At 42.6% G+C, this 16485-nt stretch overlaps 2 protein-coding genes across 2 annotated transcripts; one reads left to right on the top strand and one right to left on the bottom strand.

Moving 5' to 3' along the window:
* Positions 1-141: 141 nt before the first annotated feature.
* Positions 142-6159, top strand: ppwd1 (peptidylprolyl isomerase domain and WD repeat containing 1). The gene is made up of 11 exons (XM_086301442.1): positions 142-302; positions 420-522; positions 1363-1466; positions 1623-1743; positions 1863-2310; positions 2396-2586; positions 2769-2958; positions 3045-3226; positions 3309-3390; positions 3474-3656; positions 5955-6159. The coding sequence occupies exons 1-11, from the start codon at positions 170-172 to the stop codon at positions 6096-6098; spliced, it is 1881 nt and encodes a 626-aa protein (XP_086157568.1). The 5' UTR covers positions 142-169; the 3' UTR covers positions 6099-6159.
* A 245-nt stretch (positions 6160-6404) lies between these two features.
* On the bottom strand, positions 6405-16395 carry trim23 (tripartite motif containing 23). The gene is made up of 11 exons (XM_086301439.1): positions 16252-16395; positions 15465-15627; positions 14933-15054; positions 14565-14843; positions 14291-14473; positions 13994-14209; positions 13711-13845; positions 13464-13593; positions 13232-13342; positions 8704-8828; positions 6405-8624 (listed from the first exon to the last, which is right to left on the bottom strand). The coding sequence occupies exons 1-11, from the start codon at positions 16348-16350 to the stop codon at positions 8445-8447; spliced, it is 1743 nt and encodes a 580-aa protein (XP_086157565.1). The 5' UTR covers positions 16351-16395; the 3' UTR covers positions 6405-8444.
* Between the last annotated feature and the right edge of the window lie 90 nt (positions 16396-16485).

Genomic DNA, 16485 nt, shown 5'->3' with positions numbered 1-16485 from the left:
ATGCATTCTTGAGAAAAGGTGAGACACATAACATGTTGTTTATAATTAATAATTGTAGAATTTTAGCAACTTAGACTTGAAACAAAAACAACTGCACAAAGAAATCAGAGATTTAGGCGCTGAACGGAAGTACTGTATTTACGGAAGGACCACACGGGCGATCACGGCAATGGCGGCTACTGAAAAGAATGTGGAACTGAAGCGCAAAGTAGATGATGATCATGATGGGGATGGGGACGAAGAAGATGCCGAGTGGGTTGGACCCATGCCAAGCGAAGCCACAAAGGCAAAGAAAAGGAAAGGTGGGATTCTGGCTGTTCATTCGGCACACTGGCAGCTTTTTGCGACTGCTCTCTAATCACTGCTAATAAAGCGCCAAACGCCGTCCGTTAACTTCTGTGTGTGTTTGTTTCTCTCAGTACTCGAGTACGAGCGTGTCTATCTGGACAACCTCCCGTCGGCTGCAATGTATGAACGGAGCTATATGCACAGGGACGTCATCACACACTTAGTTTGTACAAAGTAAGTCAGCAGCTACAAGGAAACGTTCCTTTATACGTGAGGAAGCGTTTCCACTTTACAGCACTACTCGCTTACATCCAGCTTATTAAACCACCTTAATAAAAGCGATGCAATGTTAAAATGCCTAAACTATCAATTATTAGTATTGCCAGCATACTTCATATTCCAGGATTTTCTTTGTGCTGATCCAGTGTTAGCATTCATGCTTGTGCCAACGTGAAAGTCAACCTAAAATGGTGACGTGTATGATACCATCACCTGGGAAATCTAAACGAAGCACCAGAATTTAGTAATTCTTTCATTTAAGAGTGGGCAGCCGTTTTAATAATTATTATTGATGTATTTTCTATCATTCCAGTGACAAGGCATGCCAATTTCCTGCAGCCTTCTGTTTATAGAGGAACCTTGCAGGCTGTATTACATGTTATTAGTTGGTTGTGTCTGTTCATTGTTTGTTTGAAAAGCCACTGAGTGCTGTATCTGTAATAACAATGAAGTTCCATCAGCTGATATAAGCTGTGTTGTTTGCTGTTGACCTGTAAGCTTGTAAGATGACATTTTATCAGTAATGGCTAACATTTATCTGTTGGGTCTTATCACTTTTAGCCTGAAAGTGTATTATTGTATTATTATCTGTTTCCCTGGCATAAATTGAATGACAACCCCCCCAAAACAAATCAGGCAAACAAAGAAAAACTTTGATGCATCCATATTCGCAATCCTGATTTTTTATTTTCTCTTTACTTCAGATAAAGATTGTCTAACTCCATCAGTAGATGGGATGTGGATGGGAAAAGTGGGCTGAAGCTGAAATAACGCCATAACATTGTGCTGTTTCAGGTCAGACTTCATCCTCACTGCCAGCCAGGATGGCCATGTCAAATTTTGGAAGAAGAAGGAGGACGAGGGGATAGAGTTTGTCAAACACTTTCGAAGTCATCTCGGTATGAACTTAATTTGTGATAACTTCTTTTTAACATTCTTAGTGGCACTGGACTGAGAGGAAGTTATGGAGACCCAGTGCATTGTATCTTATAATATAACATGTCTTTAATGAGTGAAAAGGATGTGTATAAACACTGTTCTTGCTTTTTGCCCAGGTGTGATAGAAAGCATTGCGGTCAGTGCGGAAGGGGCCCTTTTCTGTTCCGTTGGTGATGATCAGGCCATGAAAGTATTTGACGTGGTCAATTTTGACATGATCAATATGCTGAAGTTGGGGTGAGTCTAAATGAAGATTTTCTGGCCAGACACAATAATGTTTTTACTGCTGATAGATTTGGAGTGCAAGTTCTCCTTTAATTTGATTGGTTTCTCTACTGTGATCTGTCTATATGTAGCTTTCATCCAGGCCAGTCTGAGTGGATCTATAATCCTGGAGATGCCATCTGCACAGTAGCCTGCTCAGAAAAGTCCACAGGGAAAATCTTCATCTATGATGGCAGGGGAGGCAACGACCCCCTCCATGTCTTTGACAAAATGCACTCCGCACCGCTTTCCCAAATCCGCCTGAATCCCAAGTTTCGAGTCATTGTGTCTGCTGACAAAGCGGGAATGCTGGAGTACTGGACAGGCCTTCCAAATGAATTCAAGTTCCCCAAACATGTGGATTGGGAATACAAAACGGACACTGACTTGTATGAATTTGCAAAACACAAAACCTATCCCACCAGCCTTGCCTTTTCCCCCGATGGGAAGAAGATGGCCACCATCGCTTCTGATAGGAAAGTCAGGATCTTCCGATTCCTAACAGGAAAACTAATGCGAGTGTTTGATGAATCATTAACGGTAACCTGCCATTCACCTTTCAGCCTGGATCATTGCTAGCGTTATGAATTTTGCACACCAATCACAGCTGCTATATGTGTCTTAGATGTTCACAGAGCTGCAGCAGATGAGACAGCAGCTTCCTGACATGGAGTTTGGGAGGCGGATGGCTGTGGAGAGAGAACTAGAGAAGGTGGATGGTATCCGGCTGGCAAACATCATCTTTGATGAGACTGGCCACTTTGTTCTGTATGGGACCATGCTGGGCATCAAGGTCATCAATGTGGAAACTAACAGGTATGCTCACAAATGAAGGTGGAGACTGAATCACAGTTGTGTTTCGTAATAAAATAATGTTTAAGAGATGTAAACGAGTATTTTAATTGTAGTATACAAACTAATGAAATCAAATGTGATAACGTCACATACAGAGTTATATAGACATATAACTCCCGAGCCCTGTGTTTCTTGTTTTCTAGATGTGTGCGGATCCTTGGGAAGCTGGAGAACATCCGTGTGGTTCAGCTGAGTTTGTTCCAAGGTGTTGCAAAGGCCATGCAAGTGGCACCCACTGTGGAGATGAAAGCTTCTGACAACCCTGCCTTACAGAACGTAGAGCCTGACCCAACCATCTTCTGTAGTGCTTTTAAGAAGAACCGCTTTTACTTGGTGAGACAGAAAGGCATTCATTTCAAAGTGACAGCGCTGCATTTTTTCCTATCTTACTATAAGTTTTTTGTCGTCTCTTTTTGAAGTTTTCGAAGAGAGAACCAGAGGATACCAAGAGCGCCGATTCCGACAGAGACATCTTTAACGAGAAGCCCTCAAAAGAAGAGGTGATGGCCGCCACGCAGGCCGAGGGCCCCAAGAGAGTGTCTGACAGTGCCATCATCCACACCACTATGGGAGACATCCACATCAAGCTTTTCCCTGTGGAGTAAGTCCTCAGTGTGAATGCTTTTGGCTCCTCCTTTCACTTTAGAAGACAGGAACAGAACTTTTCCTCTCTTTGGTTTTAGATGCCCCAAAACTGTGGAGAACTTCTGCGTCCACAGCAGGAATGGATACTACAATGGCCACATATTCCACAGAGTGATCAAGGTACGTTGTCCTTTTTCTTTATGAAGCTTGGCGATCAACTGTGGGATTCTGGCTCTGAGTGTTTTTCTCTTTGTCGTTGACAGGGCTTCATGATTCAGACTGGAGACCCCACAGGAACAGGCATGGGAGGAGAGAGCATCTGGGGAGGGGAGTTTGAAGACGAGTTCCACGCCACGCTGAGACACGACCGCCCATACACACTTAGCATGGCAAACGGAGGCCCGGGCACCAATGGCTCACAGTTTTTTATCACCGTGGTACCCACTGTAAGTAGCCCAACTAAAACCACTTTCAGACGTGTATTTTATCATCGTGTGAATAAGATGTCAATTTACTTTTCTGAAAAAGTACGACAGCTACATGTAAGATGGTGATATTACCGTTTCAAACTTATAATTAGAATTATGGTAAAAAGAAGATTATATAAATTACACCCTTTATTGGCTCTAAGATTTTATTTAACAGGTCATAATAAAAAGAATTTAGGTAATTGGGTAAATTAGCTCAAAACAACCGCAGACGAAGAACAAAATATGACACTGTCTCATATTCATTTAACAAATCTCAGGACTTATGGTCATAATGTGTCAGGTTTGGTGAAACCAAATGGCATGGCAGCGCAAACCGCTCACATCAGCTCCTAAACATGTAATTGGTGAGGTGATGGTTAGACCTGGGCATCTTTCAGCCATTCACTTGACTGTGAAACTTCTGTGTAAACCAAAGTTATTCTAGAGTCAAATGTGAAGCCATCTGTCTGACAGCTAAAGTGAAAGTGGGTTGTGCAACAGGCAAATGATCTCAAGCACAGTGGCAAACCTACTACAGAATGACTAAAAAGAAAAGAATCAAGGTGTTTCCATGGACCACCCAAAGTCCACACCTCAACCTGCTTGAAATGTTGAAAGGTTGTATTTACCGAAGTGCTCATAACACCTAGATAATGTTTTATTACATCTTGATATGTAAAACCTTAAAAATTCCTGTGCACTTTCCTTTCACCATAACTACAGATGAAGTCATTTTTAATTTATATTAACACACCGTTTGCAATGCAGCAGAAAATGCAGGATTCAGCAAAGTCTGGTGTCGCTCCTGGAACAGCATCAGTGTCAGCAATCTTGTAACGTTACATGTAAATGACCAAGCAGAGTGTTGGGTTTCATTCTGTTTCTGTGTAACATGGCAACAGTAAACACGAATACTGTCAGGCACTCAGAGTGTAACGGAAGCCTACACAGACCTGGTGCATCACATTTACCAAAGTTTTCAAAATCCACAACATCACTACATGAGCCAGACTCACGGTTTAATACGCAAATTATTCTAAATGGGGGGTGAAGTTTGAGATAAAACAAAACTATAGTAATTCTCTTTTTTTAATTTTGAGTTTGTTTGTTTTTTATATAGTTTTCAATTGACTTTTTATGAATTGTTAGTTTGAGTCTTTTTGTTGTTATATGGGGGATTTTTTCTCAGGATAAAGATTCTGTGTTGACTCTATGCAGAGCTTACTACACATAATGGGTAATCAGCATTTATACCCGTCTTGCTTTGCAGTTTTGGTGCCAAAACTCTAGTTAGCAAATCTCTTCCAGTCAATTTAAAAGTATGGGGAGAAAATATTTACCAGACATGAATAGGAGTAAACAATGACATTGCAGGCTGAACCAAACCACATGTAGCTACAGTTGTCAGAAGAGCAGGGCAGGTTATTGAGTAGTTACTGGTGTATGCTTGAGAAGGTTTGCACTTATAACATAGTTTCAGCATTGGTTTAATGCAGAAACAAAAAATCCACCTAAGTCTCGATAAATGTGCACCAAAGCCTCATTTTGCAGGTTGTGTTGACAGATTTGATCTGACTAAGACTTAAATTTGGTTAGTTTGGGGTTAGTTCTATCCATCCGTGCATTTTCTTAGCTGCTTAACAGTTGAAGGCTCTATATGGTATTTAAATGGGAAGGAGGGACTCTGAAATAGAAAGAAGACCTGAGAGTGCAAATGGCAGCAGCTCAGAGAGGTACTGTGGAGTGAGGTTGTGAATCTCCTTAAATGCGAGGAGCAAAATCTTGTAATCAAATCTACCAGAAGTCGGTGGAGCTGCTGAAGGACGGCTGTGGAATCCAATGGAAGGAGTTTTGGTGATGATGCAAGCAGTGGTTGAAGTTGTATGGACATTAGAAGAAGACAGAAAAGAGAGTTAGAGTAACCAAGGTGTAAACAAGGATGGCAGTACTGTTAGGTAAGACATACATATTTTTGGACTGTGGGATGAAGCCAGAGTACCCGGAGAGAGTGTGCAAACAGCATACAAGAAGGCTCCACCCAGATGCTGAATCCAAGCCCTCTCGATTTGACGGTGCTAACCTCTGCACCACCCTCGTTTAACTTAGTTGTGTTTTTCAAATGTCTTGCTTTTTGCCTTTTATTTAACTAAAATGCTTTTTATTTAGTTAAGGATAATGACCTCGGTCAGCAATGGACAACAAGTGCTTATAAGATCAACATATGTGTGATTTTTTTTTTTTTTAATTTCTTTATGTGCTTCTGTTTTTCTGCAGCCCTGGCTTGACAACAAGCACACTGTGTTTGGGAGGTGCACTAAAGGCATGGAGGCAGTCCAGAGGATCTCCAATGCCAAAGTCAACCCGAAGACTGACAAGCCATATGAAGACATCAGCATTATTAACATCACCATAAAGTAATTGTATGCCTTTGTCATGTAATGTACAGCGATTTATTAAAGAAGACCAAATGTTGTTATAAGAGTGTCTCCAGTTTACATGTCGAAGTATCATCGGGCAAGATGCTGAACCCTGAGTTGCCCCGATGCGTGCGTGCGTGCGTGTGTGTGTGTGTGTGTGTGTGTGTGTGTGTGTGTGTGTGTGTGTGTGTGTGTGTGTGTGTGTGTGTGTGTGTGTGAGTGAGAGAGAGAGAGAGAGAATGATAGAGACAAGTGCTGTGTGACTGTGTGAAGAATATTTGTAGTAAGAAGTGCTTTGAATGTTCATCTTGAGGTGTTTTTTAACCATCAGTCACTTTACCAGTCGAATAAATTTATTATAGAGCATCACATTATGTATAATTTACAAAAGCCATATTCAAGTCCACTGGTAACAAAGGTTTCAATGCACTTTGTGCTTCTACGTTTCCAAAAAACCCCAAAACAAATTGAAATGATGTCGCAAACTATGCGTCAAGGCTTTTCACACGTGCATTTTTCTTTTTGTAGTTGTTTAAATATTTTTATACATAAGTACAAATAGTTAACATTACATAGCAATGAATAAAGATCAAACTTAAATGATGGTTCCTCAATAACAAGACAAGTGTAAGTGTTAGGTTTAACGTTTCACTACTTTCACATTACAGAATTACTGAAGGCTGATTACCGGTGTACCATCTTAAAAGCACTCCAGAAAAACAAAAACATAAAAGAAAACTTGTGTAGGATAGAGGAATATTTTCACGACTTTTTTTTTTCTTTCGCACTGAGGTTAACACTCATAGTCTACTTAAGAAACAGCAGGTGGTTCATCTGCTTTCAAATGGAAACTGGAGCGAGGCGGCAGACGAGTGCAGTCGACAGATTCTGCGTGCAGTACGCTCAACAAAACGGAGGCAGAGTCGGTGCATTTAAAAACTCTGATTTTTTTTTTTTTTAACCCACAACAGCTTGTATCAAAGTAAAGTCTGCTCATCCCGCTCATCAGTGAGCTCAGTAAACAGTTGCTTAGTAACAGAAAACACTACATTCAAATCAAACCTTACCAGCTGTGGCTTTTAAATATGTTCACACTCTTAAAAACAAAACAAAAAACTTTGCACACAAAGATCCAAAGAAAAAAATCAGCTGCTATTGCTCACGGTAGATGACCAGGCAAAATCTGAACATTAGACTGCTTGAAGCCACTGTGTTCATTTAAAGTAGACCTATTATGCTTTTCCTTCCTTTCTGCTATTTGTATGTTATTGGTGACATTATAATAAGTTTGGCTCTTTATGATGCCAGCGTGAGAGGATATCCTAATATGGTCATGGCAGGCATACAGTTGTGTAATGTGTAAGGGTGTGAATCAGAAGAAAACAGCTTGTTGCAGACGTGTGGCAGCCAAAGAATCCTGAATTGAAATCTATGGAAGGAAGTGGAATAACTAGAACTTCCATGGGGGAATAAAAAGCTTTTTGAAACCTTACTTTGGAGCAAAGTCCAAGTGGTGGGGCAGACTGTCACCAAAGCCCCAGTATAAGATGACTATGTAGTATTCTGATTTGAGAATCATGCAAAGCTACTCCAAATTTAATCCAAGACTAAAATTATGGAGCTGAAAGTGTGCATAAGAGGTCCCCTTTACACCATAGCAATGTTTCTGTTCCATCTCACTTAACCTGCAAGTGTACTGGAATAAACTGAAAGGGGACTAAACAGTCAGGACGATTTGAAGCGCACTAAAAAGCATACATAAATGATACTATCATCACAACATGGACCGGTGTGCATTTAGTTCAGTTCAAGGTCACATATTTGGAGGGTTATGGTGAGTTAACATGTGGGGTAGAAAAAACAGACACAGTTCACTTTGTCAGGGCACAAGGAGCATGTCTAACATTTAACTGGACCTAAGTTCAAAAGCTATAAATGCCAGATAAACAGCTCATCACCTAAACTATGAAGAAAAAATGAAGTGTGTAAGCCACATGAAGGCATAAAGCAGGATGGGAGGACGTAGTCTCAACTCAGGATTTAGGTCCAGTGACTATTTCTCAGAGGTCGGGAGTAGCAGGAAGGGCAGGCTTGAAGACATATTTGTAGTTCCCATATTACGAAGCTAGAGAAGATATATACGTCTTTTGTTTTCTTTGCCGACAATGGTGCTCAGAGATGGAAAGGTGGAGAAGTCGGGTTTAAAGCTGCAGCCTTGTAGTGAAGCTCATGTTAAAAAGTTTTTGGAGAACTGATGAACCAGGCTCAGAGGCTGGGGGTTTGTGTTCAGATTTCAGGGGGTTGGGGGGGAGAGTGAAAAGAGTCCGCATGTGGAGGGAGGCGGCATTTAGGCGACGTCCAGGACGCCGGCAGCTACCAGCTGTCTGGAGAGCCAATCCAGCCCCTCGTGGAGGCCCATCCCGCTGCGGGCGTCACAGCCCTGAATGTGCCAGCTCCTCCCACAGCACAGCTTGTGCAGACTTAGCAGCTCCGTCATCTCCTCCACAGACACAGCGCCGGGAACGTCCTGTAAAGTGGACAGGTGATGCAACCTGGCATCTGAGCTTAATCAAGATTACGTGTCTTTTTTTTTTTCTTTACACTACCTGTTTATTTGCAAAGATGAGCAGCAAGGCATCTCGCAGCTCCTTCTCTGTCAGCAGTTTGGCCAGCTCACTGTGGGCCTCCATGAGTCTGTCCCGGTGGCAGCTGTCAATCACAAACACCACCGCTGCACAAATATGAGAGTTGAAAGAAAGAGATTTACCAATAGTGGTCTGTACGCCTTTCTCATCAAGACTGACAACAACTATGGCTATGGGTACAACGTTTTGTACATGTAGCACTAAAAGGCTGACACCACCCCTCTTCTGTTAAGAGCAGTAGGTGCTTTCTCCCCAGTGCAGTCATAGTAGGCTCAGTTCAGAACAGTTAGATTGCGGCTTCTGTCTACATCTGGTTTACTGTTAAAGCAGACCTATGATGCCTTTCCCTTTCTTCCATCATACAAATGCTGTGAAGGGTGATGCTCGTATAAATGTGACAAAAATAAATTCAAATATTTCCTATGAGCTAAAAGTTCAGACTTCATTAGCATCACCTCCCAGGGTGACATCAGCAGGGGGGAAACCCTCACATACTCCGTGGACCTCCAGCAACGGGAAAGCAGTAGCGATGGGCTGAGGGTCTGTCTCTGCACAGCATTGTGGCCAAATCATTGCGCATCACAATTTCTCCTTGTGCTGTAGCAGCCTCACACAGCAAAAGGTTGCTGCCCAACAGGTTAGCCTGGCAAGCTAGCCTGCAGTGGAGTAGTTTGCATGGAAAAGCCGCACAGTGGATACACTCATGAGTGGATGTCAAGACGGCCCAAACATGCAATAAGCCTGGGCATCCCTGGGCATCCCTCACTTTCTCCAAACAGCACCACTTTACCGCCATACTTATCAATGCTCTTGTCACATCTTGTTTATATTATTATAATTCTCTTCTCTATGGTCTACCTCATAAATCTCTCCATAAACTGCAGTTAATTCAAAATTCAGCTGTTCGTATTGTATCCAGAATTAGATCCACTGAACATATAACAACAGTTCTTAAACAGCTCCATTGGCTTCCAGTTCACCTACAAATCAATTTTAAGATCCTCCTTCTTACTTTCGAAGCCCTTCATAACCTCGCTCTTCCATATTTATCTGATCTTTTCCATACGTATTCACCCTTTTGTCCACTCTGCTCTTTTTCATTTTCTCTTTTGTCTGTTATACCTGCTCACCCGACTACCATGGGACACAGAACCTACCCGTAAGACTTTGGAATACACTTCCACCAGATCTCCGCACTACAAACTCTCTGGGAAACTATTGCTACTTCCCAGGATGAAAGTATTGCTACTAAACACCAGCAACAGGACAGTAATGCAACTGTTTGTATGCTAGTGAACAACTGAAATGTTGGCAACAAAGCGCCTGGTGACAGAGCTGTTCACTTGAATTTGTGGACAGTTTAGCTTAGCACCTAACAGCACAGTTGTCTACAGGCTTCTGTGCTTCTATGTTTTTTTAATCACATCTGGCACCAAGTCAGCCTATTATACAGGGACCCCGCCTGACATGGGCATCATTTAGCCAACCTGTAAGAGCTCATTTTCCTGTCTTTACTGTCCTATGTACTAAAAGCCCAAAAAGGTAAAACCTAAAATGAAAAATGGAAAGCAACCAATGTAAAACAAAAACAAATCAAGTAAAAACACAATATCCACAAAGGTTTGAAAAATGGCCACATGCTATGCAGGTGGGTGAGGGGTAAATCTTGTTCCTGAGGGGCAGCTGATCACAATAAAGCCTGCTTAAAGGAAAACAGCTAAAACTTCCTGAGGCCCATCACCGCACCTCATAAAATAAGGATTATTTTAAACTGTGAGTCAAGCACAAAGCTACTTCAGTAGAGTCCAAGACAAAAAATGTGGAGCTCTCTAATATATAAATCAAAGGTTATTTGTAGATTATGTTAAGACCAAGTGAATGTGTCTGGTATTCTTCCTTCTGAACAGAACCCATGCTTGATGTACTTCAGCCAGTGTGCTTGTATTGTCCTCAATTTATTTTAAAGTAAACGACAAGCCTTTCACATGCCTACACTTTAAAGTTAATAAACTCATGATAGCTGGAATATGTTAAATTTTGCAAGATAAATGAGGGTTTGCTTTGCTGTTAGCCAGAACCACGCTGTGTGGCCTCACAGTTTAGTGAGGCTGTAAATCAACCTGTTTCTCATTTAGCCAATGTAACCGATGGGTTTATTTTGGTATATTTTTCTAACTTTGTTTAATTCCCTCCCTGTGCTGAAACCACACACAGATTGAAGGTGCAACAAAGACATCTCTTTACACCCCGCCAGGAATTTGAAATAAAAAAAAAATCTCTCTTTTACTAGTACCTCTAGACTATTGTGGTCTGTTGTCTGACCAATCACTCTGTGGTGTGCCGTGATTTCCCTTAACCCATCAGTGGCCACTGTCAGCCGTTCTTTTTTTTTGGTTTGATATGCATGGATCCCGAAGGATGAAACCGGCTGACATTGGTGATCCTCTGACTTTTCCGCTCACACCACAAAGAGGTTGACATTTATGGTTCAGTCTGTACCATAAATGTCAACTATCTGATGGATTGCCTTGACATTTCCCGGAGATATTTCAGGTCTGCAGAGGATACAGTGTAACAACATTAATGATTCCATCACTTTACACAGTACTGTGGGTTAGAAGTAGATGGCTGCGAAAAAGATGACAAAAAAAGCCAATCAATTACTCTTTTTTTTTTTTTTTTAATGCACGGAGTCAAAAAGCTTGTCTGGCAAGCAAAGGTCTATTTACTCATGAACAACAATGATTTTTCCTTCAAACCTGCAATGCTTTAGTGACATGATAGGGATCAAATGTTTCTCAGAAACCTTAAAGTCAACATACACTGATCGAGGGAAACAGTAAAATCACACACTAATACACTGTAAGTCCTACAGCTCTGAACAGTCAGATACAGTCCCAGTGTCTGTGGAATCATGCACTGGGACATTAGCTAGGATCTTTTGGGTGGGGAGATAGGGCCACCATGGATCAGGCTTGTTCCACAGACCTTTGATTGGATAGGGATCTGGGGAGTTTGGATTCTCGGTCAGTGCCTTATGCTCTTTGTTGTATGCCCGGAGCCATACCGGAACAGTTTTTAGACTGTGGCAGGAGGAATTGTTAAAAAATGTTTAAGAAGCTGGCACAAAGCAGCAGTTTATAGGGCTGAAAAATGAAGCAAACTCAGAGCTTCAAAAAACTGAAGTAACTCAAATAGCCACTTTTACGTTGGCCCTAAGAGGTCAAACAAACTGTAAGTTCCTTACAAAACACAAGCAACGAGAAAAACGCTACAAAAGCTCACAAAACATAATTTCAATAAGACACAATGGAAATAGAAACAAATTGTGCAAAGCTCACACCAAAAATCAATCAATAAAAGAATTAACTTTTTTCTTTAAATCACAAAACTAAACGGAAGTGTTTTTGGGGAGACGATAATGTGATGGAACTGCTGCGAAAGTGACAGCAAACGGCTAATAGCAAACATGTATCGAGAGTATTATGTGAGTTATGTGATTGTAACAAACACTACAATGCAACATTTTCTCCCTCAAATCACTGATGAATCTTCCCCTTCTTTTACATGTGTTTCGTTTCAACCCTACACATGCTTTGGTTTCTGTCACTTCTGCAGCTGTTCAGTCACATTATTGTCGCCGTAAAGATATTTTGTTGTGTTTATTTTCATTTCGGTTGTGTGTTTTTGGACAGTTTTTTTTTTTCCATTTGCTGGTGTTTCCTTACATCACAGTGCATTTGACCTCTCACTGGCACCACACCCTTGAGCCTGCCTATGAAATTGAGTCAATCTGTAGAGAACTCCTATTGGCTACTCCCTTTAGGGGTCGCCACAGGGGATCATCTGCCATGTCACCCTACCCTAGCATCCTCCTCTGTCAGTTTAACCCTGTCATCTTTCACTACATCTATGAGTGTTCTCTGTGAACTTCCTATATACCCCCTGCTGACAGCTCCATCTTCAACATCTTTTGTCAAGTATATCCACTATCTCCAGAGCTTCATTCAAAAAATACTGGTGGTCACCACCTTTAGACACCTAGCAGATGGATAAATGGATGTTTGAAAATCATATGCTATTTTCTGAAAGTTGACCACTGACCTTGCTATTAAAGTCAGTGTTACCAAGATTAAAACTCCCAGAGGTTTTCAGCAGATGCAAATACAGTATTGAATGACTTTAAAAATCCTACATCGCCTCACAAACTTGGGTATCCACACCACCTGCAATCAGCTCTCTGCTGGACCTCACTTCTGCCTTAAAACTGGACCCAATGGGCACCGTGACTACATTTGTCTTTTATATACCGTCTGTGAGCGTCAAAGTGAAATACACACAAAGCCAAGATTTCCCAGCTAAACTGTGCATTTAACTAGATGCTCCAAGTTATTCACTTCACCTGTCAGTGGTCCAAGTCACACAAAAATACTAGTTAAATCCAAGAACATGCTATAAATATCCAAAGCACAGAAAGCACAAAACATACCTTGAGTGTTTAGATAATAGTGTTTCCAGAGGGGTCTGAGCTTGTGCTTCCCACCCACATCCCAGATGGTGAATTTTAGGTTCTTATATTCAACCGTCTCCACATTGAAACCTTGGACAAAGATCAAAAGCAAGCTTTATATAGGATAATATATATATATAAAAAAAGAAAGACTTGTATTATCCTGACTCTAAAGTGACTCTGTGAACCATTAAACTGCAAGTGCATTTACCAATGGTTGGGATGGGCTGCATGAACTCGTCTTGTTTCAGCTTGAATAGGATGGTGGTTTTTCCAGCGCCATCGAGCCCCAGAGTCACTACGCGGATCTCCATCTTTGGACCAATGTGGACCCTGTTGTCCTGAAAAGACATTTTCAGTGTCATTACTACATTTATAGGAAAACCCAAGGCCTTTCCATTTTTTGCGACACATTTGGTTTACAGAAGCAAATTTCTATGAGCAGCGACAGCGTGTACCTTAGTGAAGGTGACTGGGATGCCGGCATCCAGCTGAATGTGATCTGCCAGCTCAGTGAACTGGTGTTGCTGCTTCTGAAGCGTCTCCAGCAAACAGTTGATCTCCTGCTTTGCCAGAACAACTCTGCAGTCGTCCTAAAAGACAAAAGAAGCAACGCACATCACACCTTTAACGGCATTACGCAAGCATTTCCCCAAAATCACCACAGCTTTGATCTTAATTGGGGTGAAGAAAAGAAAGAAACAAGTTCCTAAACTCACCAGTACTCCTCACATCTCCTACCTGCTGAAGTGTTTTCTCACAGTGCAGGCAGGCGGTGGACACCTGAGACAGCAGGATGGTCATATCCTCCTGCTGCTGCCTCAGCCAGATGAGCCTCTCCCTTACATGGGCGTCCACCACGCTCAGCGCCATCTCCTCCTGCCGACACAGGGTCTCGTGCAGATCTGCAAAGTAAGCTCGGACGCAGGAGCGGGCGCTCTCTGCTGTGCCGGGGACCTGAAGCACACATGGGAAAGATCTAAGAGCCAAAACAGAAGCATGATCATTCGTGTTTTATTAAGAAGCCCTTTGTCTTACATGTTCAGTGTGTGCCATGCCTACTCCATCCTCAACTATCTGCTCGCCACCTTCTATCTGCTGCACGATGCCCACCAACTTCCTCGAGTACTCGGACACCTCCTCTGTGAAGGTTCGGATACAGTGGGCCATGTCCAGAATGGATGCACGAATCTGATTGGCTTCAGTCTCAAGAACAGCATGCTGTTAGGGAAAATAGGGCAATATAACATATATATATAACCATATCTTTTTCAGTGACTATATCTAATATGGGAACAAGTTTTCCAGCTACCTTATGGCCCTGGTGCTTGCCGTACTCCTTACATACACAGCACATGAGGGGCCCGGACTGACAAGCTTCCTCCAGGCAGACAAACTCGATGGCATGGACCTGATGCTGAGGGCACAAGGTCTTCTCGTGGGGCTTATCAGCCAGTGGCACCCGCCGGTGTTTGGCCAGTGTGCGAGTGGAGTGGGTGAGCTGAGAGCACTCGCCACACAGGTGGGTGGCACACACGGTACAGTACATGGAGGCTGTGTGGCTCTCATCCTCGTCGCAGCGAATTATACACTAGTTTATAAAAAGATGGATTGAGGATAAAGCATGCAGAAGGTGTGAAGGTGACACATCTCTTATCAGTAAAATCATAGCTGCCTTACTTCTCCCATGCCTTTCAAGGCGTCCTCTGCCATTCCTGACTGGTTAGTCGCTCCATTCTGGAGTCTCTCCAAGAGTTCAAGCAGAGCAAAGTTTTTCTTTAGACCCCAAACTCCAGAGTCCCCTAAGCAAATGTGAAGAAAGCAAACTCACTTTGAAAGGCAAATAATGCAAGTACTGTAGAGCTCCATGCCCTCAAAAACACCCTTAGCCTCAACTGGATGATGGATTTCTGCAGCAAGAATAATGTTTTCTGTAATAAAGACAACTTCAATTTTTCACAACTTCTGGGTAAAAGTCTCTTTTTTAATGGGGCTTGCATGAAGTCAAATAAAGAGAAATGTGAAGATCACAGGATGTTGTTCTAAGGTTCTTAGTTGGTTTTGAAAGCTCTTTTATGCTCTTGTTTTTAGAAGAACGATCAGTCTCAAGATTCAGCCACTGAATTTCACTTACAACGATTTATATAGCAGGTATTACACATATAGTGTCCGCTATATACACGATGCTGGAAAGCGTGATGACATCACTCACCCAGCTCAGTGACCTGCCTGTCAAAGGGGCAGCGGACCGCTCTGCCATGGAGGGGCAACCGGGTTAGACAGTCATGGCACACTGTGTGGCCGCAGAGCAGAAGACGAGGGACCTTGTCCCCCTGGAGAGAGAAGACATCCTCACAAACACCACATTCCAGCACCTGCAAATAAACCAATACCAGTATTAAAGCACCCGATCACAGGAGGGTACAGATGCTTCTGGGTTACTGCAGAGAGATGCTCTATAAGGTCTCAGACAGAACAATAACTAGTCGGATGCAGTCATCTTGACCTGTAGCGTTACAGCTGGATAACACTTCTGATTTCTACTTTCAGTGATCTTTAAGTGAATACATTGAAAGCAGTACGAAAAGCATCTTCTGACACGATCACACTCTGAGCTGGGCTCCCTCACAGAGGAGCTGCAGCAGTGAACAACAGCTAGCACTGACGCCAACTACCGACGGAAGACCAGCCAGCTCATCTGCTAGCATGATGCGGGCACAAATACCAGCCATGTCAACGTGCACCAGTCTAAGTTTATAATGCAGCGCTAAAAAAAAAAGATCGTCTTGTGAAACAGTGTTTACACATGACTCTGGTCCGATCTATAAAATAAAGCTCTGACATCCTCCTGCCAACGACGCCAACGCAGCAGCGTTCGCCCAAAATCAAAAGCGTCAGAGGCAAGCCTGATGTCGGTCATTCGCTCAACATAACAAAATAGCCAAACACCACCGATCGACATGTAGTTGGATCTAAGATTGCAGTGACAACATTACAACCTTAACCGTGCTCCCATTAGCTCCTCTCCCGTGTCGGATACAGGGCTCCATCGTCGCTACGGCGCCCTGCTTGTTTATTCCTGCTGCAGCAGCGGCCATTCTTGGACGACGGCGCAGAGACCCGAGCAGGTTTGAGAGGACAATCCCCAGAAGCACTTCCGGTTTTGTTCTTTTTCGCTCTTTCAGCATCTCTACTAGCATAGGCTACCGTGCCTATATATTTACAGTCATTTA

This window comes from Aulonocara sp. 'chitande type north' Nkhata Bay, linkage group LG7 (genome assembly GCF_057382095.1).
Source record: "Aulonocara sp. 'chitande type north' Nkhata Bay isolate Kocher_YH1m ecotype deep benthic linkage group LG7, A_spYH_male_GT1.1, whole genome shotgun sequence".
NCBI classification, from domain to species: Eukaryota; Metazoa; Chordata; class Actinopteri; order Cichliformes; family Cichlidae; genus Aulonocara; species Aulonocara sp. 'chitande type north' Nkhata Bay.
Note: the sequence above shows the minus strand (reverse complement) of the source record. Positions and strands in the feature narration are given on the sequence as shown.

Excerpts from the sequence above, each read along its gene's own strand:
- ppwd1 (XM_086301442.1), top strand. The coding sequence starts at position 170 with ATGGCGGCTACTGAAAAGAATGTGGAACTGAAGCGCAAAGTAGATGAT. Across the intron at positions 2,311-2,395 it reads TGTTTGATGAATCATTAACG|ATGTTCACAGAGCTGCAGCA; the intron begins GTAACCTGCCAT and ends TATGTGTCTTAG. Across the intron at positions 2,959-3,044 it reads AGAAGAACCGCTTTTACTTG|TTTTCGAAGAGAGAACCAGA; the intron begins GTGAGACAGAAA and ends CTCTTTTTGAAG.
- trim23 (XM_086301439.1), bottom strand. The coding sequence starts at position 16,350 with ATGGCCGCTGCTGCAGCAGGAATAAACAAGCAGGGCGCCGTAGCGACG. Across the intron at positions 13,594-13,710 it reads TCCCAGTCACCTTCACTAAG|GACAACAGGGTCCACATTGG; the intron begins GTACACGCTGTC and ends ATGTCTTTTCAG. Across the intron at positions 13,343-13,463 it reads GCAGCCCATCCCAACCATTG|GTTTCAATGTGGAGACGGTT; the intron begins GTAAATGCACTT and ends TCTTTGTCCAAG.